This window comes from Bufo bufo, chromosome 2 (assembly GCF_905171765.1).
Source record: "Bufo bufo chromosome 2, aBufBuf1.1, whole genome shotgun sequence".
NCBI lineage: Eukaryota > Metazoa > Chordata > Amphibia > Anura > Bufonidae > Bufo > Bufo bufo.
In genome coordinates, this window is record NC_053390.1 from 78,467,690 (window position 1) to 78,494,847 (window position 27,158).

The 27,158-nt window shown below is 43.0% G+C and overlaps 1 protein-coding gene across 2 annotated transcripts; it reads left to right on the forward strand.

The window, feature by feature from the left end:
* The first annotated feature begins 655 nt into the window (after positions 1-655).
* LOC120992331 (granzyme A-like) lies at positions 656-27,158 on the forward strand. 2 transcript variants are annotated; one of them, XM_040421248.1, is made up of 5 exons: positions 656-713; positions 22,516-22,669; positions 23,089-23,233; positions 24,749-25,009; positions 26,716-27,158. In XM_040421248.1, exons 1-5 carry the CDS (start codon positions 659-661, stop codon positions 26,872-26,874), a joined length of 774 nt encoding a protein of 257 aa, XP_040277182.1. In that variant the 5' UTR covers positions 656-658; the 3' UTR covers positions 26,875-27,158. The 2 variants fall into 2 exon arrangements, with proteins under 2 accessions (XP_040277182.1, XP_040277181.1); XM_040421247.1 differs by lacking the exon at positions 656-713 and adding an exon at positions 20,874-21,019.

Sequence of the window (27,158 nt, forward strand, 5' to 3'; positions counted from 1 at the left end):
TCTTTGGGGTGGAAACAAAGTGTTTTATCATTATGTTGAATTAAAAGTGAAGTTTTAATACACACTTTATACCTGGGTCAAGATAGGTCTAGGCCATTCTTGGCATTAATATATATGTGTATACAAATACCTTTACCCAGGTTAGGTCCCCTTTTTTGGTAAACAATGGCCTAGTCAAAGCCCAGATCTCAATCCAATGGAAAATCTGTGGTCAGACTTAAAGATTGCTGTTCACAAGCGCAAAATATCCAATTTGAAGGAGCTGGAGCAGTTTTGCAAGGAGGAATGGGCACAAATCCCAGTGGTAAGATGTGGCAACTGCTCATAGAGACTTATCCAAAGCGACTTGGAGCTGTGATTGCCGCAAAAGGTGTCTCTACAAAATATTGACTTTAGGGGGGTGAATAGTTATGCACATTGACTTTTTCTCTTATTTTGTCCTATTTGTTTGCTTCACAATGAAAAAAAAAACATCTTCAAAGTTCTGGGCATGTTCTGTAAATTAAATGATGCAAATCCTCAAACAATCCACCTTTGCAGGGGTGTTATGTAATTTCCCACAGAATGCAATTCTACATTATGTCGATAAGATTAAATTGTAGCGGGCACACAGCTTATATAAAGACCCACAGATAAAAATAATATGTGTTTATCAGCCATGAAAGGCTTCCTCGTCCTGCTTCTCTCTGCAGCATGTCTGCTAGCCTCTGAAGGTAGGGAGCAATATCTTTTTTATTTCCAATACATCTTATATTTGTACAGTTTGCTTTTGGCTAGGGTTTGTAGATAAACGGTGAGGTCAGAACGTTCGCTGTGGTGGTGCCCGGGAGTGGAGGAAAGCACAGGAATGGGGAGAGGTGAATATCTGGATGCTGAATGGGGTTTGGTTTTAGGCACCACCACAGAGAACGTCCTGGAATGTCTGGTCTGGGGTCTGTAAATAGATGGGGGTCTGTAAACAGGTGGGTTGTATACAGTGGAGGGGGGACTGACCTAGGGGCTGTAAAAAAAGGGGGGGTCTGGTCTGAAGTCTGTAAATGGGGCTATGTAAACAGTTGACAATCTGTAAACATTTGAGTCTAGTCTAGGGTCTGTAAGAAGAGGGGCCTGGCCTGGGCTCTGTTTAGAAGGGCAGGACATGTCTGGGACTTGTATACATGGGGAAGGGTTCATTGGGGTCTCTATACACATATTTAAAATTAAATGTAAAAAAAAATTAAAAATTAAAATAAAAAATCTGGTCCTTTCTTTTTATGTAGCTTTTGGTGAAGTTTAAGATTTTGAATCTCTTAGTTGACAGTACCATAGGGTTTTCATAAGTCCTATGTAGAGGCCACACCTGCACAGGGCCACCTGGGAACACTTTAGAGCCAACTGGGTTTGGGGGCTTATGGGGATCTGTTCTATGCTAGTCACACCTCTTAATAAATTTGTCACATCTTCTACTGTTTGTGTGCCAGACAGTGAAATCTACTTCAGCTACGGTAGTAGCTGACGTAGATTTCAGTTCTAATTTACGCCAGTTAAATCATTGTAAATGTGCCAGGCCACTGTGGCACTTCCGTTTTTGCTAAGCCTCAAAAGGGATTTAGGAGTAATTATTTCAGAAGACTTAAAGGTGGGAAGACAATGTAATAGAGCAGCACGAAATGCCAGCAGAATGCTTGGATGTATAGGGAGAGGTATAAGCAGTAGAAAGAGTGAAGTGCTTATGCCGCTGTGCAGAACACTGGTGAGACCTCACTTGGAGTATTGTGCGCAGTACTGGAGGCCATATCTCCAGAAGGATATAGATACTCTAGAGAGAGTTCAGAGAAGAGCTACTAAACTAGTACATGGATTGCAGGATAAAACTTACCAGGAAAGGTTAAAGGACCTTAACATGTATAGCTTGGAAGAAAGAAGAGACAGAGGGGATATGATAGAAACTTTTAAATACATAAAGGGAATCAACAAGGTAAAGGAGGAGAGCATATTTAAAAGAAGAAAAACTACCACAAGAGGACACAGTTTTAAATTAGAGGGGCAAAGGTTTAAAAGTAATATAAGGAAGTATTACTTTACGGAGAGAGTAGTGGATGCATGGAATAGCCTTCCTGCAGAAGTGGTAGCTGCAAATACAGTGAAGGAGTTTAAGCATGCATGGGATAGGCATAAGGCTATCCTTCATATAAGATAGGGCCAGGGACTATTCATAGGATTCAGATATATTGGGCAGACTAGATGGGCCAAATGGTTCTTATCTGCCGACACATTCTATGTTTCTATGTTTCTATAAAATTGCAAAAGATTTGTGCAAAATGCAAAAATTTGCTGTATAAGTTTTGTAAATGACCCCCATAGTGAAGACCATAATAATCAGAATCTTTCCACCCCCTGAGCTCGCCTGAGGCTGATGGTGGTCATGGTGGAATGGGATACCAATAAGAGACTCTATCTTCGTGGTGTAAGAGATTTTTTTGTTCTTTTTGGAGGGCAGCAGTTTTCTCCTTACAAGTCTGCCATGCACACCATTGACATTCAGTGTCCTCCTGATGGTAGGCTCATGAACATTAATATTAGCTAAAGTGAGAATGGACTTTTGTTTAGAGGCTACTTTGGGCTCATTTCGGACCTCTCAGTCTATTATGTGCCTTGTTCTTGGCATGATCTTTGTTGGGCGGGTCTTGAATATCCTCCATTTGTACACAGTCTGTCTGACTGTGAAGTAGTGCAGTCCAAACTCTTTAGCAATGGTTTTGTAACCTTTACTGGCCTGATGTGCATCAACAACTCTTCTTATAGGGTCCTGATAAATATTCTTTGTTCATGCCATGACACATTTCCACAAACTTTTCTGAACATCAGACTTTCATCCCTGTTCTTTAAATAAAACAGGTCACTAACTAACATGATTGTCATCCCATTGATTGAAAACACTTCTAATTTTATCTTGAAATTATTTGTTAATTGTAAATGTTCCCATACTTTTACCACTCACAGTCATGTGACATTGGATCAATTTCCTCAATAAATAAATGGCCCTGTCTAATATTTTTTACTTATTTGTTTGATTAGGTTATCTTTATCTACTTTTAGGAGTTCTGTAAAAATCGGATGTACTTTTAGGTCTAATTTATGCACAAGAATACATTCTGAAGAGTTCACAAACTTTCAAGACCACTTTATGTTTGGATTTTTGCCATGCATTTCACCCTTTGCAATGTAGAGGATAAATTCTGTGGCAACATCCGCAGCAAAATCTTCTCTATTTGATGCATATTTTGCCACTGTGGATTTAGGCTAGATTGGCTGCATCTTTGGCCTAAGCCTTGAGAAGGGGCATCCTTATGGCTAGTGCCACTCACTTCTACTGCTACCGTGTTTCCCCGAAAATAAGACCTACCCCGAAAATAAGACATAGCCCTATTTTGTAGGGTTTTGGGACTAGGGCTTAAATATTAGCCCTACTCCAAAAATAAGCCCTAGATTAATTTTATATTTATGGATTCAGCAGCTCATGAGCGCTCACTAATGGCTCCTGAGCTGCCAGGGCGGGCGGGTAGGACATTGGCGCTCTCCCAGCTGATTGGAGGCGGGCAAGAGTTACAGTACAGCAGCGCAGGCTGCCAACACTTAGCCTTCAGTGAAGCCGCTAGCCTGCGCATACATCGCGGCTGGCGGCTTCACTAAATGCAAAATTATGCCTGGCAGCCGCACTTCCATCTATGGTACCAAATGGGTACATCGCTGGGCGGGCTGGACAGCTTCTCTACCCTGTACTGCCGCCAGCCCGCATGTTCTAACTTACCCCTACCGTAGCTGAATGAGGCAGCAGGAGGATGTCCTTCTCCTCTCTGCTGCCTGGAGCTGGAGGTGCTGATTATTGTAAAGAAATCAGAGTTTAGATGATAACTAGAGATGAGCGAATCGAAGCTGACGAAGTAGCATTCGATCCGAATTTCAGCAAAAATTTGATTCGCACCGAAGCCGAATTTCCTTGCGCTTCGTGGTAACGAATCTCATTTTTTCCTAAAATGGCCGCTGCACATGTGAGGACATGGAGAAAGGAACTCTGGGAAGGCAGGATCACCCAGACTGACATGCATGCATGCAGCCAATCAGCAGCCAGCCAGCCCTGTGATGTCACAGCCTTATAAATAGCGGCAGCCATCTTAGATTCTTCCATTTACCAGTGTAATGAGTGCAGAGAGAAACGTCTGCAGGCGCTAGGGACATTGTTAGAAAAAAACTATTTAATTGTGCAGAAAAAGCGATTTACCAGTGCAGGGAAAGATTGTTCAAGGTGTAGGGAAAGGATAGGGAGGAATCATTCCATAGCTTTTATGTTGAAAAGGGTTCAGTTGGAGGAGGCTACAGCCTGGGTAATAGGAACATTCCTATTACATCTTGCAGCACTGACTGTGGATCCAAATTGCTATTATACAGCTCTGTAATTCCAGCAAACCTTTGTTATTAGGGTGCAAGGGCTGTTTGATACAGCCATTAAAGGGGTTGTCCGGGTTCAGAGCTAAACCCGGACAAACCTCCATTTTCACCCCGGCAGCCCCCCTGACTTGAGCATCGGAGCAGTTCATGCTCCGATGCTCTCCTTTGCCCTGTTCTAAATCGCGCAGGGCAAAGGCTCTTTTGTTTACAATAGCACACTGCCGGGCGGAAGCTTCCGCCCAGCAGTGTGTTCGGTGACGTCACCGGCTCTGATGGGCGGGCTTTAGCACTGTCCTAGCCGTTTTTACTGGTTAGAGCAGCGCTAAAGCCCGCACATCAGTGCCGGTGACGTCGCCAGGCTCCCTGAGCAGCCGGAGAAGAGGCTTCAGCTCGCCTGCAAGAGACCCGGTACGTCACCAAGTATAAGAAAACGAAGCTTCAGAAATATGTGGCAAAGGTAGGACATGCCTGTATGTAATATGTATGTCACTCTAGTACTATTACACCAATGTCCCCAATCCCAGACAACCCCTTTAACAGGGTTTATTACCAGGAAATATTTATACGGCTTATTTGCCCTTGTGCAGTGCAGTTATATCTTCTAAAGCATTTTTTGACTTTTATTAGTGGGAAGAAAAGGGCTTATTAGCTGTTGAGTGGTGAAGTGCTAAAATTACAGCCCTCTTTGTTGTGTATTAGTGGCAAAGCCAAAATATATTTGCCGTTAAGCGGTACAGTTACCGTATATCTTTTAAAGCTTTTTGTGGCGTGTATTACCATTAAAAGACTAAATATATTTGCCGCTCAGCAGTGCTGTTATCTGTTTTAAAGCCATTTTTGCTGTGTATTAGTGGCAAAACCAAAATATATTTGCCGTTCAGCGGTGCAGTTACCATATATCTTTTAAAGCATTTTGTGGCATGTGTTAGCGGAAAAAGAAAATATATATTTTCCGCTCAGCGGTTCAGTTATCTGTGATAAAGCCTTCTGTGACGTGTATTATACGAAAAAGAAAATATATATTTACCGCTCAGCAGTTCAGTTATCTGTTGTAAAGCCTTTTGTGATGTGTATTAGCGTTAAAACCAAAAATATATTTGCCGCTCAGTGCTGCAGTTATATGTCCTAAAGCCCTTTTTGGCAAACCAGAAATATATTTGCTGCTCAGCAGTGCTGTTATCTGTTTTAAAGCCATTTTTTCCGTGTATTAGTGGCAAAACCAAAATATATTTGCCAGTCAGCGGTGCTGTTATCTATTCTAAAGCCATTTTTGCTGTGTATTAGTGGGAAAACCAAAATATATTTGACGTTTAATGGTGCAGTTACCGTATATCTTTTAACCTGTTCAGGACACATGACGTACCGGTACGACATGTTGTCCTGGTACTTAAGGACACATGACGTACCGGTACGTCATATATAGTTCCGATCACCGCCGCCCGGCGGGCGGTGATCGGACCCCGGTGTCTGCTCAAATCATTGAGCAGGCATCTTGGCTAAATGCGCGGGGGGGTCCCGTGACCTCCCTTGTGCCGGCGATCGCTGCAGATCAATTCTGACCTGCGGTTTGCGGCTTTTACCTGTGGTTGCGTCGGCTGTCGGCGGTGCCATCGGGTCCCCATGCGGCTGTAGGGGGGACCCGATGGCATGGAAGGCAGCGCGATGCCTAATGAAGGCATCGCACTGCCTTCCGGTGACGAGCCTGTGAGATCCAGCCCCCTGGATCTCACAGGCCGGAAGCTGTATGAGTAATACTCACTGTATTACTCATACAGCCAATGCATTCCAATACAGAAGTATTGCAAAGCATTGTAAAGGATTATACCCCCAAAAGTTGAAGTCCCAAAGTGGGACAAAAAATAAAGTGAAAAAAAATTTGAAAAAATTAAGTTTTCCCCCCAAAAAATTAAAAGTTTCAAGTAAAAATAAACAAAAACTTAATTTTTCCCAAATAAAGTTTAAAAAAAAAGGTAAAAAATAGGGGGGGGGGGAGTATACATATTAGGTATTGCCGCGTCCGTATCGACCGGCTATATAAAAATATCACATGACCTAACCCCTCAGATGAACACTGTAAAAAATAAAAAATAAAACTGTGCTAAATAAACAATTTTTTGTCACCTTACATCACAAAAAGTGTAATAGCAAGCGATCAAAAAGTCAGATGCACCCCAAAATAGTACCAATTAAACCGTCATCTCATCCCGCAAAAAATGAGACCCTACCTAAGATAATCGCCCAAAAACTGAAAAAACTATGGCTCTCAGAATATGGAGACACTAAAACATGTTTTTTTTTTGTTTTTTTTAAATGATATTATTGTGTAAAACTTACATAAATAAAAAAAAAAGTATACATTTTAGTTATAGCCGCGTCCGTATCGACCAGCTCTATAAAAATATCACATGATCTAACCCCTCAGATGAACACCGTAAAAAATTTAAAATAAGAACTGTGCTAAATACAGGGAGTGCAGAATTATTAGGCAAATGAGTATTTTGACCACATCATCCTCTTTATGCATGTTGTCTTACTCCAAGCTGTATAGGCTCGAAAGCCTACTACCAATTAAGCATATTAGGTGATATGCATCTCTGTAATGAGAAGGGGTGTGGTCTAATGACATCAACACCCTATATCAGGTGTGCATAATTATTAGGCAACTTCCTTTCCTTTGGCAAAATGGGTCAAAAGAAGGACTTGACAGGCTCAGAAAAGTCAAAAATAGTGAGATATCTTGCAGAGGGATGCAGCACTCTTAAAATTGCAAAGCTTCTGAAGCGTGATCATCGAACAATCAAGCGTTTCATTCAAAATAGTCAACAGGGTCGCAAGAAGCGTGTGGAAAAACCAAGGCGCAAAATAACTGCCCATGAACTGAGAAAAGTCAAGCGTGCAGCTGCCAAGATGCCACTTGCCACCAGTTTGGCCATATTTCAGAGCTGCAACATCACTGGAGTGCCCAAAAGCACAAAGTGTGCAATACTCAGAGACATGGCCAAGGTAAGAAAGGCTGAAAGACGACCACCACTGAACAAGACACACAAGCTGAAACGTCAAGACTGGGCCAAGAAATATCTCAAGACTGATTTTTCTAAGGTTTTATGGACTGATGAAATGAGAGTGAGTCTTGATGGGCCAGATGGATGGGCCCGTGGCTGGATTGGTAAAGGGCAGAGAGCTCCAGTCCGACTCAGACGCCAGCAAGGTGGAGGTGGAGTACTGGTTTGGGCTGGTATCATCAAAGATGAGCTTGTGGGGCCTTTTCGGGTTGAGGATGGAGTCAAGCTTAACTCCCAATCCTACTGCCAGTTTCTGGAAGACACCTTCTTCAAGCAGTGGTACAGGAAGAAGTCTGCATCCTTCAAGAAAAACATGATTTTCATGCAGGACAATGCTCCATCACACGCGTCCAAGTACTCCACAGCGTGGCTGGCAAGAAAGGGTATAAAAGAAGAAAATCTAATGACATGGCCTCTTTGTTCACCTGATCTGAACCCCATCAAATGTGAGATTTACAAGGAGGGAAAACAGTACACCTCTCTGAACAGTGTCTGGGAGGCTGTGGTTGCTGCTGCACGCAATGTTGATGGTGAACAGATCAAAACACTGACAGAATCCATGGATGGCAGGCTTTTGAGTGTCCTTGCAAAGAAAGGTGGCTATATTGGTCACTGATTTGTTTTTGTTTTGTTTTTGAATGTCAGAAATGTATATTTGTGAATGTTGAGATGTTATATTGGTTTCACTGGTAAAAATAAATAATTTAAATGGGTATATATTTGTTTTTTGGTAAGTTGCCTAATAATTATGCACAGTAATAGTCACCTGCACACACAGATATCCCCCTAAAATAGCTAAAACTAAAAACAAACAAAAAACTACTTCCAAAAATATTCAGCTTTGATATTAATGAGTTTTTTGGGTTCATTGAGAACATGGTTGTTGTTCAATAATAAAATTAATCCTCAAAAATACAACTTGCCTAATAATTCTGCACTCCCTGTAAACCATTTTTTGTCACCTAACATCACAAAAAGTGTAATAGCAAGCGATCAAAAAGTCACACGCACCCCAAAATAGTGCCAATCAAACCGTCATTTCATCCCGCAAAAATCATACCCTACCCAAGATAATCGCCCAAAAACTGAAAAAATTATGGCTCGCAGACTATGGAAACACTAAATTAAGAAATCATTGTGTAAAACTTACATAAATAAAAAAAAAAGTATACATATTAGGTATCGCCACGTCTGTGACAACCTGGTCTATAAAAATACCACATGATCTAACCTATCAGATGGATGTTGTAAATAACAAAAAATAAAAACGGTGCCAAAACAGCTATTTCTTGTTACCTTGCCTCAAAAAAAGTGTAAGAGTAATTGCAGAACCACTCTGACACAACCAAAAATCATATGTACCCTAAACTAGTACCAACAAAACTTCCACCCTATCCCGTAGTTTCTAAAATGGGGTCACTTTTTTGGAGTTTCTACTCTAGGGGTGCATCAGGGGGGCTTCAAATGGGACATGGTGTCAAAAAAACCAGTCCAGCAAAATCTGCCTTCCAAAAACCGTATGGCATTCCTTTCCTTCTGTGCCCTGCCGTGTGCCCGTACAGATGTTTACGACTACATATGGGGTGTTTCTGTAAACTACAGAATCAGGGCCATAAATATTGAGGGTTTTTTGGCTGTTAACCCTTGCTTTGTAACTGGAAAAAAAATATTAAAATAGAAAATCTGCCAAAAAATTGAAATTTTGAAATTGTATCTCTATTTTCCATTAATTCTTGTGGAACACCTAAAGGGTTAACAAAGTTTGTAAAATCAGTTTTGAATACCTTGAGGGTGTAGTTTCTTAGATGGGGTCACTTTTATGGAGTTTCTACTCTAGGGGTGCATCAGGGGGGATTCAAATGGGACATGGTGTCAAAAAAAACAATCCAGCAAAATCTGCCTTCCAAAAACCGTATGGCATTCCTTTCCTTCTGCGCCCTCCCGTTTGCCCATACAGTAGTTTACGACCACATATGGGGTGTTTCTGTAAACTATAGAATCAGGGCCATAAATATTGAGTTTTGTTTGGCTGTTAACCCTTGCTTTGTAACTGGAAAAAAATATTAAAATTAAAAATTTGCTAAAAAGTGAAATTTTGAAATTGTATCTCTATTTTCCATTAATTCTTGTGGAACACCTAAAGGGTTAACAAAGTTTGTAAAATCAGTTTTGAATACCTTGAGGGGTGTAGTTTCTTAGATGGGGTCACTTTTATGGAGTTTCTACTTTAGGGGTGCATCAAGGGGGCTTTAAATTGGACATAGTGTCAAAAAAACAGTCCAGCCAAACCTGCCTTCCAAAAACCGTAAGGCATTCCTTTCCTTCTGCGCCCTGCCGTGTGCCCGTACAGCAGTTTACGACCACATATCGTGTGTATCTGTAAACTACAGAATCAGGGCCATAAATATTGAGTTTTGTTTGGCTGTTAACCCTTGCTTTGTTACTGGAAAAAATTTATTAAAATGGAAAATTTGGCAAAAAATTTTAATTCTGAAATTTCATTTTCATTTGCCAATAACTCTTGTGGAACACCTAAAGGGTTAAAGATGAATGTAAAATCAGTTTTGAATACCTTGAGGGGTGTAGTTTCTTAGATGGGATCACATTTATGGAGTTTCTACTCTAGGGGTGCATCAGGGGGGCTTCAAATGGGACATGGTGTCAAATAAACAATCCAGCAAAATCTGCCTTCCAAAAACCGTATGGCATTCCTTTTGAAATTGTATCTCTATTTTCCATTAATTCTTGTTGAACACCTAAAGGGTTAACAAAGTTTGTAAAATCTGTTTTGAATACCTTGAGGGTTGTAGTTTCTTAGATGGGGTCACTTTTATGGAGTTTCTACTTTAGGGGTGCATCAAGGGGGCTTCAAATGGGACATGGTGTCAAAAAACCAGTCCAGCCAAACCTGCCTTACAAAAACCGTAAGGCATTCCTTTCCTTCAGCGCCCTGCCGTGTGCCCGTACAGCAGTTTACGACCACATATGGGGTGTATCTGTAAACTACAGAATCAGGGCCAAAAATATTGAGTTTTGTTTGGCTGTTAACCCTTGCTTTGTTACTGGAAAAAAATTATTAAAAATGGAAAATTTGGCCAAAAATTTAAATTCTGAAATTTCATCTCCATTTGCCAACAACTCTTGTGGAACACCTAAAGGGTTAAAACTGAATGTAAAATCAGTTTTGAATACCTTGAGGGGTGTAGTTTCTTAGATGGGGTCACTTTTATGGAGTTTCTACTCTAGGGGTACATCAGGGGGGCTTCAAATGGGACATGGTGTCAAATAAACAATCCAGCAAAATCTGCCTTCCAAAAACCGTATGGCATTCCTTTTGAAATTGTATCTCTATTTTCCATTAATTCTTGTTGAACACCTAAAGGGTTAACAAAGTTTGTAAAATCTGTTTTGAATACCTTGAGGGTTGTAGTTTCTTAGATGGGGTCACTTTTATGGAGTTTCTACTTTAGGGGTGCATCAAGGGGGCTTCAAATGGGACATGGTGTCAAAAAACCAGTCCAGCCAAACCTGCCTTCCAAAAACCGTAAGGCATTCCTTTCCTTCAGCGCCCTGCCGTGTGCCCGTACAGCAGTTTACGACCACATATGGGGTGTATCTGTAAACTACAGAATCAGGGCCAAAAATATTGAGTTTTGTTTGGCTGTTAACCCTTGCTTTGTTACTGGAAAAAAATTATTAAAAATGGAAAATTTGGCCAAAAATTTAAATTCTGAAATTTAATCTCCATTTGCCAATAACTCTTGTGGAACACCTAAAGGGTTAAAACTGAATGTAAAATCAGTTTTGAATACCTTGAGGGGTGTAGTTTCTTAGATGGGGTCACTTTTATGGAGTTTCTACTCTAGGGGTACATCAGGGGGGCTTCAAATGGGACATGGTGTCATAAAAACCAGTCCAGCAAAATCTGCCTTCCAAAAACCGTATGGCATTCCTTTCCTTCTGCGCCCTGGCGTTTTCCCATACAGTAGTTTACGACCACATATGGGGTGTTTCTGTAAACTACAGAATCAGGGCCATAAATATTGAGTTTTGTTTGGCTTTTAACCCTTGCTTTGTAACTGGAATAAAATATTAAAATGGAAAATCTGCCAAAAAATGAAATTTTGAAATTGTATCTCTATTTTCCATTAATTCTTGTGGAACACCTAAAGGGTTAACAAAGTTTTTAAAATCAGTTTTGAATACCTTGAGGGGTGTAGTTTCTTAGATGGGGTCACTTTTATGGAGTTTCTACTCTAGGGGTGCATCAAGGGGGCTTCAAATGGAACATGGTGTCAAAAAACCAGTCCAGCCAAACCTGCCTTCCAAAAACCGTATGGCATTCCTTCCCTTCTGTGCCCCGCCGTGTGCCTGTACAGCAGTTTACGACCACATATGGGGTGTTTCTGTAAACTACAGAATCAGGGCCATAAATATTGAGTTTTGTTTGGCTGTTAACCCTTGCTTTGTAACTGGAAAAAAAATATTAAAATGGAAAATCTGCCAAAAAAGTTAAATTTTGAAATTATATCTCTATTTTCCATTAATTCTTGTGGAACACCTAAAGGGTTAACAACGTTTGTAAAATCAGTTTTGAATACCATGAGGGGTGTAGTTTCTAGAATGGGGTCATTTTTGGGTGGTTTCTATTATGTAAGCCTCGCAAAGTGACTTCAGACCTGAACTGGTCCCTAAAATTGGGTTTTTGAAAAATTCAGAAAAACTTCAAGATTTGATTCTAAACTTCTAAGCCTTGTAACATCACCAAAAAATAAAATATCATTCCCAAAATGATCCAAACATGAAGTAGACATATGGGGAATATAAAGCAATAACTATTTTTGGAGGTATTACTATGTATTATAAAAGTAGAGAAATTGAAACTTGGAAAATTGCAATTTTTTACAAATTTTGGGTAAATTTTGTATTTATTTATAAATAAAAATTATTATTTTTTACTTCATTTTACCAGTGTCATGAAGTACAATATGTGACGAAAAAACTATCTCAGAATGGCCTGGATAAGTCAAAGCGTTTTAAAGTTATCACCACTTAAAGTCCAGTTGCCTTGATTTATTCTTTACAGATATACCATGACATGGATAAATGAGAACCTTCACAGACTCACCACTTAACACTGGTCAGATTTTCAAAAAATGGCCTGGTTCTAAGGTGAAATAAGGCTGTGTCCTAAAGGGGTTAAAGCCCTTTGTGGCATGTGTTAGTGGAAAAAGAAAATATATATTTTCCGCTCAGCGGTTCAGTTATCTGTGGTAAAGCCTTCTGTGACATGTATTATCGGAAAAAGAAAATATATACCGTATTTGCCACTCAGCGGTACAGTTATCTGTTGTAAAGCCTTCTGTGAAGTGTATTACCGTAACTAAAAAATATATTTGCCGCTCAGCGGTCCAGTTATCTGTTGTAAAGCCTTTTGTGATGTGTATTAGCTTTAAAAGAAAAAATATATTTGCAGCTCAGCGGTGCAGTTATCTGTTTTAAAGCCATTTTTACTGTGTATTAGTGGAAAACCAAAAATATATTTGCCGCTCAGTGCTGCAGTTATATGTCCTAAAGCCCTTTTTGGCGTGTGTTACTGCCACAAAAAAGTATTTTCCGTTGTGTGGTGAAGCGAGAAAATTGCAGCCCTTTTTGGCGTGTATTAGTGGTTAAAAAAAAGGGCTTATTAGCCGTTGTGTGCTGAAGTGAGAAAATTACAGAGTTTTTTTGTTGTGTTTTAATTTCCTTTTTATTTATTTATTTGATCTAACAGTATGTCAGACAGACAAGTCCCAGGTCCTGCACTGGGAAGTGGCAGAGGCCTAAATGTTTCTGTCACAGGTCGCAGCAGTGTAAGGGGGCGTGGCAGCCTGAGCTCCCGATGTCATCTAGCAGTCGTGTCTTGACCAGCAACCCAGCGGTTCTTGAATGGTTGACTCGGTCATCCACTTCCTCCCAAGTGACATCAGACACCCCCAGCCAATATTGTATGCTGTGAGCTCAGCTCTACTAGAGGGCAGTCTGCAGCTAATGCCCAGCCAAGATCTGGAGGAGACATCCGCCGTTTCCTCCACTAGGCGGGCAAGTAGTTATGGGGAGAATGGTGTGGGAGCAGGTGTTGCGAGCGGTCAGACTCCTGTCCCAGAGTTGGTTGAGGAGGACATCAGTGACATGCAGACAGTACTCGATGATGATGATGTAGCTGATCGCACTTGGGAGTCGGGTGACGAAGGGGCTTCATCATCGGGAGAAGAGGGTGGCAGCTTGCCTGTGAGGCAGCAGCTAAGCCAGCAAGTCGCTAGCGCGGCCGGGAGTCAGCATGGTGGCAGCACTGAGAGGTCGGTAGCCAAAAGTGCCCGGGGTAGACCACCCGCTTCACGGGATCCTACCTGCCCGGGAAGTAGCAGTGTACGGGTTCACGGAGGCAGCGGAGGTAGCAGTCAGACAGTGCATAGTGTTGGGGGTAACATCACCTACTCGGCAGTGTGGCAGTTTTTTGTAAAGCAGCCAGAGGAGGTGAATGCAGCCATATCTAGAATCTGTGGGCAGAAGGTGAAGCTTGGCCAGGGTGCCAATGTTGGCACTACGGCCCTGCGTCAACATATGCAGCGTCGCCATAAAGTGGCCTTGGAGAACCGTGGCTCCGATGTGGTGGTCCAGTAGCATGCACCCGGTTTCAGGCCGTCAAGGCTCCACCACCTCAGCCGAAGGAAGCTGTCTGTCCTTCCCATCATCTGCTGGTCCTGATGCTCCTGCTCCTCCTACTCCTCGTCAGTCATTTCATCAGCAATTGATCAGTAAAGCGATTGCCAAGAGACAACAGTATGCGTGCACTCATCCAACGGTGCAGAAGCTGAATGTGCTCCTGGCCAAGTTGCTGGTGCTGCAGTCCCTCCCTTTCCAAGTGGTGGACTCTGCACCTTTCAGAGAACTGATGACTTGTGCCGAGCCGAGATGGAGAGTCCTAAGCCGTCATTTCTTTGCCAAAAAGGCAGTATCAGCCCTGCACAAATATGTAGAACAGAAGGTGGGCCAGTCCTTGAGCCTGTCGGTGTCTGCCAAAGTGCACGGCAGCGCCGACGTGTGGAGCAATAACTATGGTCAGGGACAATACGTCCTTTACGGCCCACTGGGTGAATGTGGTTCCTGCACAGCCAAACCAGCAACTTGGCCAGGTGACGCCGCTTCCGCCTCCACGTTTTTACGCCGCTGGTCCTGCGACAATGTCCGCCTCTGCCTCCTTATCCTCCACTGTGTCAGCCTCCACTGCAGGGACAATTCACAGTGCCCCTCCAGCATACCACATGTGCAGGGCGCGGTGGTGTCACGCTGTTCTGCACCTCGCTTGCCTGGGCGAACTGAGTCGCACAGGGGAGGAACAATTCTGTGTCCTTCAGCAAGAAATTGAATCCTGGCTTTCTCCGTGACAACTGAAAATCGGAAACATGGTGACCGACAGCGCTGCATCAAGGAGGGCTGAGCCATGCGCCCTGCATGGCACACGTGTTTAATCTGGATTGTCAAGCGGTTCCTGAAGTCTTCCTGAAGCCACCCATCTGCAAGACATCATAAAAATGGCCAGGAAACTTTGCATGCACTTTAGCCACTTGTACACCACAAAGCACACCCTACTTGAGCTGCAGCAGCAGAACGGCATCCCCCAACATAGGCTGATATGCGACGTTTCCACCCATTGGAATTCCACCCTCCATATGTTGGACCGACTGTACGAACAGAGAAAGGCCATAAACGATTTCCTGATGATCCAAGCGGACAGGAGTACTCCCCTGTGTAACTTCGATGTCAGCCAGTGGCAGCTGATGCGTGACACCTGCCATTTGCTCAGGCCCTTTGAGGAGGCCATGTTATTTGTCAGTCACAAGGACTACGGGATGAACAATATTATTCCACTGCTTTATGTCCTGGAACAGATGCTGGCAAATCTGGCTGGTCAGGGGACTGGAGACGTGGCTCCTAGATCTCACAGCCACATGAGCCCTGTGGCGGCTGAACTAGAGGAGGAGGAGGGGGAGGAGGACATTGGAGCACAGGCAATGTGTAACAAAATGGGTGTTTTTTCTACACAGGTGACAGGAGAGGAGCAGCAGGAGCAGTCAGAGGAGCTACAGGGCGATGAGGAAGACGAGGCAGCAGAGGACCCAGACACACCGTGGCAGTATGCAGTGGAGATGGAGGCAGGGAGTCCCTCCGAGTCACTTGCGCAAATGGCGTGCTGCATGCTCACTTGCTTGGGTAGTGACAGCCGGATTGCTACTGGTCCAACTGCTACTGGCCTTTTTTACACCCACTGAGAGGGAGGACAAACTGAACTACTATAGAGACATCCTGTGTAGTCAGTTGGCGGCTGCCTATCTGCGCCATCGTCCATCCTCTCGCAGGTGGGGCCCTCTGCACTCACGTTCCACAGCCATGGCTGCTGGGGAGGGGTGGGGAGCCAGGAACAGTACCAGCTCCATCAGCAGCATCCTGAGTCTAGAGTCGCTGATGAGCAGCTTTCTTCACCCGCCTAGTGAAGAAACTACTCACCATCAGCAGCATCTAGACCTGGAGCAGAATCTGAACCAGCAGGTGGTGGCATACTTGGAGTGCACCCTGCCAGCCGTCATTGAAGATCCGCTGGACTACTGGGTAGCCAAACTGGATTTGTGGCCACAACTGGCCGAGTTTGCCCTGGAAAAGCTGTCCTGCCCGGCCAGTATTGTGGCATCAGAGCGGGTGTTTAGTGCGGCGGAGGCCATAGTTACCCCAAGAAGAACTCGCCTGTCCACCCAAAATGTGGAGAGACTGACCTAGATGAATCAGGTGTGGATCAGCCAGGATTTCCACCCACCAATTCCTGATGCATGAGACTAGATCAGGGGTGCACAACCTGCGGGCAGCATGCGGCCCCCAGAGCCATGGTTTGCGGCCCCAGCCCTGCTGGGCAGAAACACAGCTGATCCTGCAATCAGCTGTGTTTCTGCACAGAGCGCCGCACAGCAGATGGATCACAGGTTTTGCTCCTGCACTGTAGCAGGAGCAGAAAGGGTCCCCGGCTATTAGTGAGAGCGGGGAAGCCGAGGAGAAGACAGAAGCGCTTTATTAGCGCTTCTGCCTTCTCCTCTATGAGCGCTCTGCAGTGTAGACCCAGCGATCACGTGATCTCTGGGTGTCTCGGGAACAGAGGAGCGCTGCCCTGGTACAAAGCCTCTCCTTTGGATGCTCCAGTTACAGTAGAAATAGTACAAAAAAAAGTCACTTATTGTCTCCCAAAGGTCTTTCAGTGACCTATTGGGGACAAATTATGTGGTAAAAATATATTTAAAAAAAAGTCAAAAAATTATTTAACATTTTTTTTAAACTAAATACGGTAAATTAAAAAATAAAATAAAATAAAAAGGAAAAAGTGCTTAATAAAAGAGAGTGTTCATTGTCCCACCACAGTCTTTTTATGAAAAAGTGCAAAATTTTAAAAAGTGACAGTGTCCCCCAAGGTCTTTTTATGACCTCTTGGGGGACATATTATGTAGCAGAAATATATTAAGTTAAAAACAAAAATTCATACAGAAAAGAAAAGACACCCACACCAATCAAAACCGTCACCATTTTGGTGTCAGTTTGCATATTTAAAGAATAAGGAGCTATAGTTTGAAAAAATATATACTTTTTAAAAACGTTTTGTACAGTTTCCCCCAAATAAAAATTGTTGCAAAAATTATCGTGGTAGTCCAACAAATAAGATAGTTACAACCATTTGAACCACCACGCGTGCTAAATCACAAAAAAGTGTCTGGTCATTAAGGCCTTTTCGGGCCTGGTCATTCAAGCGTTAACTAATAGGCGCCTTCCCCACTAGCAAGGTAATGTGTTTACTGGTTACTGCAGGACGCCTATAACTGGATTGGCAGGAGATGGTGATAACCAGTGAGCTCCGTCCTCTGCAGTGAAGGAAACCGCTGATTTATAAATAGGAGGCAGGATGGTAGGAAATGTCGCCACTTTTCTGGTAAAAATGAGGCCTGGAGCATGGCCTCTGAAATAGAAAATTCATAATTACCTGCTCCACTCCGCTCTGGTCCTGTGCGCTGCCTCCGCTGCCTCCATCTTCCGGTTCCTGCGCGGTTTACACCTGACAGTGCATAACCATGGTCACATACACCGCTCCAGTCAAGTACTGGCTTCAGCAGTGACACGCTGCTTGTGGCCACAACACCGCCTAAGCCAGTCATTGTCTGGAGTGGTGTATGACCATGTCCATGCACTGCCAGGTGTAAACAGCGGAGGCAGTTCGAAGAACCGGAGAGGCGGGGAGCAGGTAAGTATAACTCTTTGGTTTCAGGGGCTATGCTACAGCACGATATTTGGGACAATTACTGGGAACAAGTGTTCATAGGAGCGCTCATATCTTATATCTGGCCGGTATAATCGTGCAGCTGATCAGTCGATAAACAAGGAATTGCTCATTTGTCGGCTGATTTGCATATTTTATCAGGATGAAAGATGTCCGATTATCTGCAGCACGACTGTGGCAGTGATCACTCCTCCCCAGCCACTTTGCACTGGCTTGTGTAATAGGCAGATGAGCGCCGATCAACATTTTTTTATTTTTCGGCCCCTTGAAATAGAGCAATGTGACAATGCGGCCCCCAGACCAAAAAAGGTTGTGCACCCCTGGACTAGATCATCCATGGTGCCACACCAACACTTTGACAAAAGAGACCGGTTTCTTCTGGCTACATGACTCAGCTACTATTCTGATGCTGCCACCCGCCTGATGCCACACATCTGATGCCAAGTGCTCATTCTGTCACCCACCATCTTCAGAAGGTACTGGTATTGCCACCCACCTCCACACTATGTAACCTTACCACTCTGTGGTCTCCTGATGCTGCTGCCACCTCCACACTATGTCACCTTGCCACTCTGTGGCCTCCCGATGCTGCTACCACCTCCAGACTCTGTCATTGTGCCACTCTGTGGCCTCCTCATGCTGCTTCCACCTTCAGACTGTGTCATTGCGCCACTCTGTGGTCTGCTTATGCTGCTGCCACCTCCAGACTCTGTCATTGCGCCACTCTGTGGTCTGTTCATGCTGCTGCCACCTCCACACTCTGTCATTGTGCCACTCTGCGGCCTCCTAATGCTGCTGCCACCTCCAGACTCTGTCATTGTGCCACTCTGCAGCCTCCTCATGCTGCAGCCACCTCCAGACTCTGTCATTGTGCCACTCTGTGGTCTGCTCATGCTGCTGCCACCTCCACACTCTGTCATTGTGCCACTCTGTGGTATTTTAACGGGTAGCCACATTTTTTCTCATGCAAATCAGAGATCATACCATCTAAAACAATATATTAATTGCAATACTAGTTTTGTTGTATATTTTATTACATGCTCGTTATGCCGCCTCCAATATGTCGGGTGCACCACTAATAGGTTAAAAACCAAAATCTGCAGACATATTTCAGACATTCCCTATGTCAAAACTAGGAATATCTCTGCAGTCAGTTCACATTATGCGGCGACACATGGAGGCGATATTACTGGTATGCAAGTCCAAGGATTGGAGAGGGTTAATCCTCCTGTCCGGGATGGAGACTATAGGAGGAAACTTTTAAATAGAGAATCATATTGGATCTTTTGCATGGAATCTAGTGTCCCTAAAGGTTTAAATCGAAGACATGATTTGATCCTTCACTATTGACCTGTAACTCTTTTAAGCTGTTTTATATGTATAAGTGTTTGACCGCCAGGTGAGGGTGTGACTTAGATAATTGCAGCCACCTGATGTTGTTTTCAGTTGGCCACTATTTAAAATCCTGTGTAAATGCAGTCTCCTTGTGGTCATGAGTAAGGATCAGTATTAGGGGATCCGAAACGCGTAGACATGGACTGTCTGTATGGTTTTTAATGCACCATTTTCAAAAAAAGCTGCCACGTTTGATGAAGAAGTTGGATTACATCTTTTCTTTTCTGTAGGTGACCCAGGACCACATTTTTAAAGCTATTAGATCAATTATTTCAAAGCCTGGGAGACGAAGTTACCCAGTGAGAACCTATAAATCACTTGTAGATGGCACTTTATTATTTCACACTATTTTAGCACATACATCTATTTTTGGCTGGCTCACCAGTTATTAGGCTGGGGCATCTAAGCACTGCACTTTATTTTTTATGTCACTGTGTGCTCTAAGGTTCTACACATTTGGCAATTTGTAACTTGTTGTTCAGGGTGCAGTACCGATGTGTTTCAGGCAGAAGCCAAGGTTGGTTCGTTCTAAGCTTTGAAGAGAGGAGGCCACTGATCGCCAAACTTTGCATGGCCTTCTGGGATGGGGTATACATTTACAGAGGCATTGATTCTTTTGCAAAGGGCATGTGATGGATTGCATTCTTGTAAGCACTTTTTGTGTGGCAGGGTGGGTGGACAAAGCACAACCTCGGGCTTTCCTTAATAGAAAAAGTGGAAGACCACTATGTCCTACGTCCTCCACAAAAAAGCTACCTCTGCATCAAAATGGGATAAGCCATTGTCTGAGACTGTGCCAACACCTGTATTTAGACATCTGCATAAAAGAGAATGGAACGGATGGGCACTGCTGTTGATGACACCAATAACTGTCCATACACTGAAGCAACTGCTGAGTATTACAACATTTAGTAGGTGAGTATTACAACATTTAGGCCTGAACAATCATCAAGCTGAGTTTGTCATTTGTTTCACCTGATTATATCACTGCTTAATCTGCAATTTTACATAGGACTTTGAGTCAACCTCATGAAGTATCTTTAAGTGGTTCTCTTCTTTAAAAAACCCATTTGTTGTTAAAAGGGTCCACCAAAAATAAGCTGCTTACAAGGTACCTAGTAACCCCCTGATGGGACTGTCTCAACTGTAATGTGTGAGGGGACAGACTGGAAGGAGAAGAAGGCTTCCCTAGAGCTCCACCACAGGAGAACTGAAGCATTACACAATTCCCGCTGAAATCAATGGGCTGTCAGGTCCTCCAAGTCTAGAGAGCGAGAGACACTCTGCAGCAGCTCGCCACTCTGTCTAGTAAATGAGGGTCCTAAACAAGGGATCATCCTCTGTTGACTTTGCCTCGTCCACACATCCCAATATAACAACTAATTAATTAGTATTTGCTTCATTAATTGTAAAAATATATTTTTTTTCTATGATAGTTTTCACATTGTAAAAAAGCAATGTTCTTTATTTAGTAACGGCCAGTTCCTTAAAATACCCTTGAAATTATGAAATACCACAGACATCAACTGTCAGAGATATGTAATAAATAACATGAAGAAATACTGATATACTATATACTACATGAGGATGGTTAGTAGGATCATGTGCAGGGGTGTGATGTAATTTTCCACAGAATGCAATTCTACATTATGTAGATAAGATTAAATTGTAGCGGGCACACAGCTTATATAAAGACCCACAGATGAAAATAATATGTGTTCATCAGCCATGAAAGGCTTCCTCATCCTACTTCTCTCTGCAGCATGTCTGCTGGCCTCTGAAGGTAGGGAGCAATATCTTTATTATTTCCAATAGATCTTATATTTGTAATGTTTGCTTTTGGCTAGGGCATGTAGATAACAGGTGAGGTCAGAACGTTCGCTGTGGTGATGCCCAGGAGTGGAGGAAAGCACTGGAATGAGGAGAGGTGAATATCTGGATGCTGAATGGGGTTTGGTTTTAGGCACCACCACAAAGAACTTTCTGGAATGTCTGGTCTAGGGTCTGTAAATAGATGGGGGTCTGTAAACAGGTGGGTTGTATACAGTTGAGGGGGGACTGACCTAGGGGCTGTAAAAAGGGAGGGGGGTCTGGTCTGAAGTCTGTAAATGGGGCTATGTAAACAGTTGACAATCTGTAAATATTTGAGTCTAGTCCAGGGTCTGTAAGAAGAGGAGCCTGGCTTGGGCTCTGTTTAGAAGGGCAGGATATGTCTGGGACTTGTATACATGGGGAAGGGTTGATTGGGGTCTCTATACACTCATATTTAAAATTAAATGTAAAAAAAAAAAAAAAAAAATCAATGTGGTCTTTGCTTTTTATGTAGCTTTTGGTAAAGTTGAAGATTTTAAATCTCTTAGTTGACAGTACCATAGGTTTTCCATAAGTCCTATGTAGAGGCCACACCTGCACCAGGGCCACCTGGGAACACTTCAGAGCCAACTGGGTTTGGGGGCTTATGGGGATCGACCATGCAGGGCTTTCTAGGGCCAATTAGGCTAGGGACGGGGAGACTCCACCATTAGGGGTCTTCTCCGGGCTGAGGGTAGACCAGGGTTTCCTCAGGGACAGCCCCCCTCCCCCTTTGTACCGGTATCCCTGTTTACTAGCTACATTTTTTTAGGTTTCCCCCCCTCCCCCCATGATTATGGTCTGTTGCGATTTTTTCTTGTTTTCTTATTTTTTGCTTATATGGGTATCTTGAACCTACTGTAGCTAGCCTTATTTTCAGGTTATGAATATTTCTTTTATCTATATACCAATAAAGTATTCGTTTTAGGGGCCTTAATTTTGTAGTTAAGTAGTTTAATAATCTTTTGGGACACCACTTTATCAATTCTATATTACTATATACTCTTCAGCTTATGGGGATCTGTTCTATGCTAGTCACACCTCTTAATAAATTTGTCACATCTTCTACTGTTTTTGTGCCAGACAGTGAAATCTACTTCAGCTAGTAGCTGGCGTAGATTTCAGTTCTAATTTACGCCAGTTAAATCATTGTAAATGTGCCAGGCCACTGTGGCTCTTCTCTTTTTGTTAAGCCTCTTCCAGTGAGCAAATTGAAAAAGGTTTGTGCAAAATGCAAAAATTTGCAACTCTATGCTATAAAACTGCTGAATAAGTATTGTAAATGACCCCCACAGTGAAGACCATAATAATCAGAATCTTTCCACCCCCTAAGCTCGCCTGCTGCTGATGGTGGTCATGGTGGATTGGGATACCAATAAGAGACTCTCTAGCTTCGTGGTGTAAGAGAATTTTTTTCCAAATTCCCAGGTAAAAGAGTGAAAATCATAAATGGAGATGAAGCTACTCCTCACTCCAGACCCTACATGGCTCTGATAATATTTGAGACAGAAATAGATGAAATGATTTGCGGAGGAAGTTTGATAACACCAAACTGGATACTAACTGCAGGGCATTGTCAAAAGTAAGTATCCATATAGATCCAAAAGGGCAATTACCGTCACAAAGCTTCTATGGAAAATGAACATTTTACTTTTTTTTGTCCTTTCAATTACTGCAGCTCAGCTCCTAATAAACTGAATAGGAACTGAACTGCAGTACCTTGGCATTGCCACTACACTTTGAATGGAGCTGTGCCTCTGGCTCCATTCAAAGTGGTAGTTCCGGCGCTAGGGGCTGCAGGGAACAGCTGATCGGTGGTGGTGCCGGACCCCCACAGATCTGATATTGATGACCTATCCTGAGGATAGGGCACCAATATATGTGACCCAGAAAATACCTTTAAAGGGGTATTGTCATCTTACACATTTATGGCATATCCAAGGTATACATGTGTCCTCATATGTCAATTTCACATTAATGAGTACTTTTATCTATCTGCAGGCGAGGAAGTATAGCAACCGTTGTTCTTGGGGGTCATTCGAGAGAAGAATATGAAAAAGGGATTCAGAAGTTTTACATTTCCAGATCTATCCAACACCCAAAATACAACAGCTCAACTTTAAAAAATGACCTCCGTTTGATCAGAGTAAGAATTTGTCCAGGGACTGTACAAATGGCAAGGGGGCGTTTTTTTCAATGTGGAGGAAAGGCTATCTAGATGTCAATACAGGGAAGGATTCTTTAGCTGTAAAACTATGAAATGCCCGACCCCAAGAGGTAGCAATGGCAGATACTATGTCAGCATAGAAAGAAAGGCTAGACACTTATCTAATAGAAAATGGCATAACGCTTTATTTATAACACTCCGGCAATACAGGCACCCCAGTTCTAATTCACTGGGTAAGGTGAAGGTCCAGCACCACAAAACATAAACCAAACCCAAAATAAACACCTGCCCGTCTGGGCTCTGGCTAATACAGTGAAGATCCTAGCTCACCTATTGAACACAGTTCACACAGAGAACTCGGCTTCTCTAGCCAGCAGCGCAGCCATCTTCCCAGACTTTCTCCAGGCATTACTCTCCCCAGACTGAGAGCCTGGACTGTGCTTTATTTCCCCTTGACGATCCCAGCTGGGGATCCCTAAGGCTAGGGGAAAACCTGCCCCGGAATAGGGTGGACTGGGGAGGTCCCTCTACCAATCCTACCTTCTCCCAGTCCAATAAAATCCAGCCCATAAACTTAACAAAACTGTCTCAGCAACCTACACATAGCTGAGACCATTTGAACCTTCTGGATTCTATTTACCTCAGCCAGTTGAGGAAGCTGGGTGGGATATACACCCCTTCCAGAACTTTACCATACACTTTTCTGTTCACCTTGCCACACAATGTAACAATATTGTATAATAAATCTCAGAAAGGTCGAATTAGATGGACATGTGTCTTACTTCTAGTTATGTAACTCTGTATCTGTAGGTCATAAGTCTAGATTTATGTTCAATTAAACATTTATGTTCAAGATGAGGCCCGACAACTGACCTATTATTCTTACCCTAGACATCACATAGGGGGTTTTCACCAAATCAAATCTTCAGAAGAGAAGAGGAAATTATGAAATGGATGCTGGAGAGCTAAGGCACAGGAAAGGTTGTAGCCCGTGCCTTGTGCAGCAGCGTGCAGCATGGCACAGGCAGCGTATAAACACCAGCCCCCTGAAGGAAGGGTAGAAGTGATTGGTTGGCAGTCACATTACATCATCTACAGGAAGCAACCTACAGGTGATTCAGTGATAATAGCAGACTACGCAGATCCTTTCAGATTTGGAGTTGTCATCCTGTGCATTCTTGGGTTGCTGCTATGCAATGGACTAGGTCTGTTCTGCCTAAAAGTTTACAATCCAAAAACCCACAAAAGAAAGCAGAGATCATGATTGCAGGTGACAATTCACATGGGAAGGTATTCACTAAAGTTGCTGTTTCTAATGAAAGTTCTTCTAGAAGCCTAGGCCACAACCTTATATAGACAATACATTTTCTGCCTCTTCAGAACCTTTCGTGATCAAAAAGGACCACACATGCCACCACTTCACCATACAAAGTTCTCTATATTTCAGATGTTACATTTCTCACATTGTAATATTTTCTATCATTTTTATTGTAGTTGAGAGGTAAAGCGAGGCTGTGGAAAAATATTAAATTGCTCCCTTTACCAGAAAAATTTGAGCACATAGAAGAAGGAACAGTCTGTGAAACAGCCGGATGGGGACGGACAGAAAACAAAGTTGAAGCTCAATCTCTGCGAGAAGTAAATATCACCATTCTAAACCGAGAAACATGTCAGAAACATTGGAATAATAGAGTTGAAATAACCAACAATGTAATATGTACCAAAGTGGGTCCAAAGGGACAAGACACCTGCATAGTAAGTATCGGCTCTGTCTGCATTACTTCTTGATATTTTTCTTATTTTTGCACTGCAAACATTAGACACAAGGCCCTGCAGATTAGTGAGACTGTTCCTTAGGCTGGTTTCACACGGGCGTTGCGGGAAAATGTGCGGGTGCGTTGCGGGAACACCCGCGATTTTTCAGCGCGAGTGCAAAACATTGTAATGCGTTTTGCACGCGCGTGAGAAAAATCGCGCATGTTTGGTACCCAGGCTTGGGATCAATGTTCTGTAGATTGTATTATTTTCCCTTATAACATGGTTATAAGGGAAAATAATAGCCTTCTGAATACAGAATGCAAAGTAAAATAGCGCTGGAGGGGTTAAAAAAAAATAAAAAAAAATTTAACTCACCTTAATCCACTTGCTGCCGCTGTCGGCATCTCGTCTGTCTCCTTCTGTGCTGAACAGGACCTGTGGTGAGTATTCATTCCAGGACCTTTGATGACGTCACTCCGGTCATCACATGATCCATCACCATGGTAAAAGATCATGTGACGTACCATGTGATGACCAGAGTGACGTCATCAAAGGTCCTGTAACTGTACTTAATGCTCACCACAGGTCCTATTCAACAAAGGAGACAGAAGGAGATGGTGGCTATGCGATCAAGTGGACTAAGGTGAGTTAAAAATTTTTTTATTTTTTTTTAACCCCTCCAGCGCTGTTTTACTATGCATTCTGTATTCAGAATGCTATTATTTTCCCTTATAACCATAAGGGAAAATAATAATGATCGGGTCTCCATCCCAATCGTCTCCTAGCAACCGTGCGTGAAAATCGCACCGCATCCGCACTTGCTTGCGGATGCTTGCGATTTTCACGCAACCCCATTCACTTCTATGGGGCCTGCGTTGCGTGAAAAACGCAGAATATAGAGCATGCTGCGATTTTCACGCAACGCATAAGTGATGCGTGAAAATCACCGCTCATCTGAACAGCCCCATAGAAATGAATGGGTCGGTATTCAGTGCGGGTGCAATGCGTTCACCTCACGCATCGCATCCGCGCGGAATACTCACCTGTGTGAAAGGGGCCTTAAGGTGGCCTTTAGATGGCTGTTCCTCCTGCCCTTCGCCCCCGAAACACATGGTAGAGTGTGCATATCTAGGGAGAGGAAAGTAAACCACTGCCAGACGCATCTGGTGGTGAAAGCAAAGGATCAGTATGTTGAAACTCAACATGCTTAATCCTTCTTTCATATGACATATGATGTCAGTTGAGAGTTGGGAGGCCCCCGAAGTCAGCAGGTTCAACCAACATACATCTAATGTGTACAGCCAGCTTTAGACGTCATATGAGATTGAAGATTAGTCTTTGTCCTCCTCGCTTCCCCCCAGAAACAATGCCACTTTTGTCCATACACCTTAGTATAATCTACGGCAAAGGCCTGAGATTACAGGACCAAGAGAGATGCCCAGACCTGTCAACCAAAGTCAGGAGGGAGCGGCAATAAGTGCAGAATGTAGGAGCTCTCGAGGAGAAGACCATTAAGGTGCATGCCCTGAGTTTCTTCACATGGACCATTGCTGGTGTGAACAGCACTATTAACTTATATGGGTCCATGTACTATCAGCACATGGATATCCACAGATAGAAAACCATCCTAATCAGGTCAAAAATACATTTCAGTGAAATGTACCATAACAAAAAAGGGATTAATTCAGCTTCTTATTTTACAGGGAGACTCGGGTGGTCCGTTAATTTGCAATGGTGCATTCACTGGAGTCACTTCATTTGGGGAAAATGTGTGTGGACGACCTAACGATGCATCCATCTTCACCCGCCTGACTGAGGAATACGTGAGCTGGATAAAGAGCACAATCGCTGCACACATCTAGCTTCATTAACAGCAATAAAGCTATTTGCATAGATTATATTCTGTGGTAATCGTTGATCTCCATTCAATTTAATTTCCTAAAATAGAATACAGGGTGACAGCACAAAACATAGCAATCCTCTAAAAATAATCATGTGATTGGAACATAAAGCAGGATATCTGCAGTGCATATTTTGTAATGTCCTAAATGCCAAAATTCTTTAGTTTTTACTGTCTAATGTCAATATACTATGGATGAAGCAATTGATGTATAATATGATGAATATAATATACTTATATACTGCA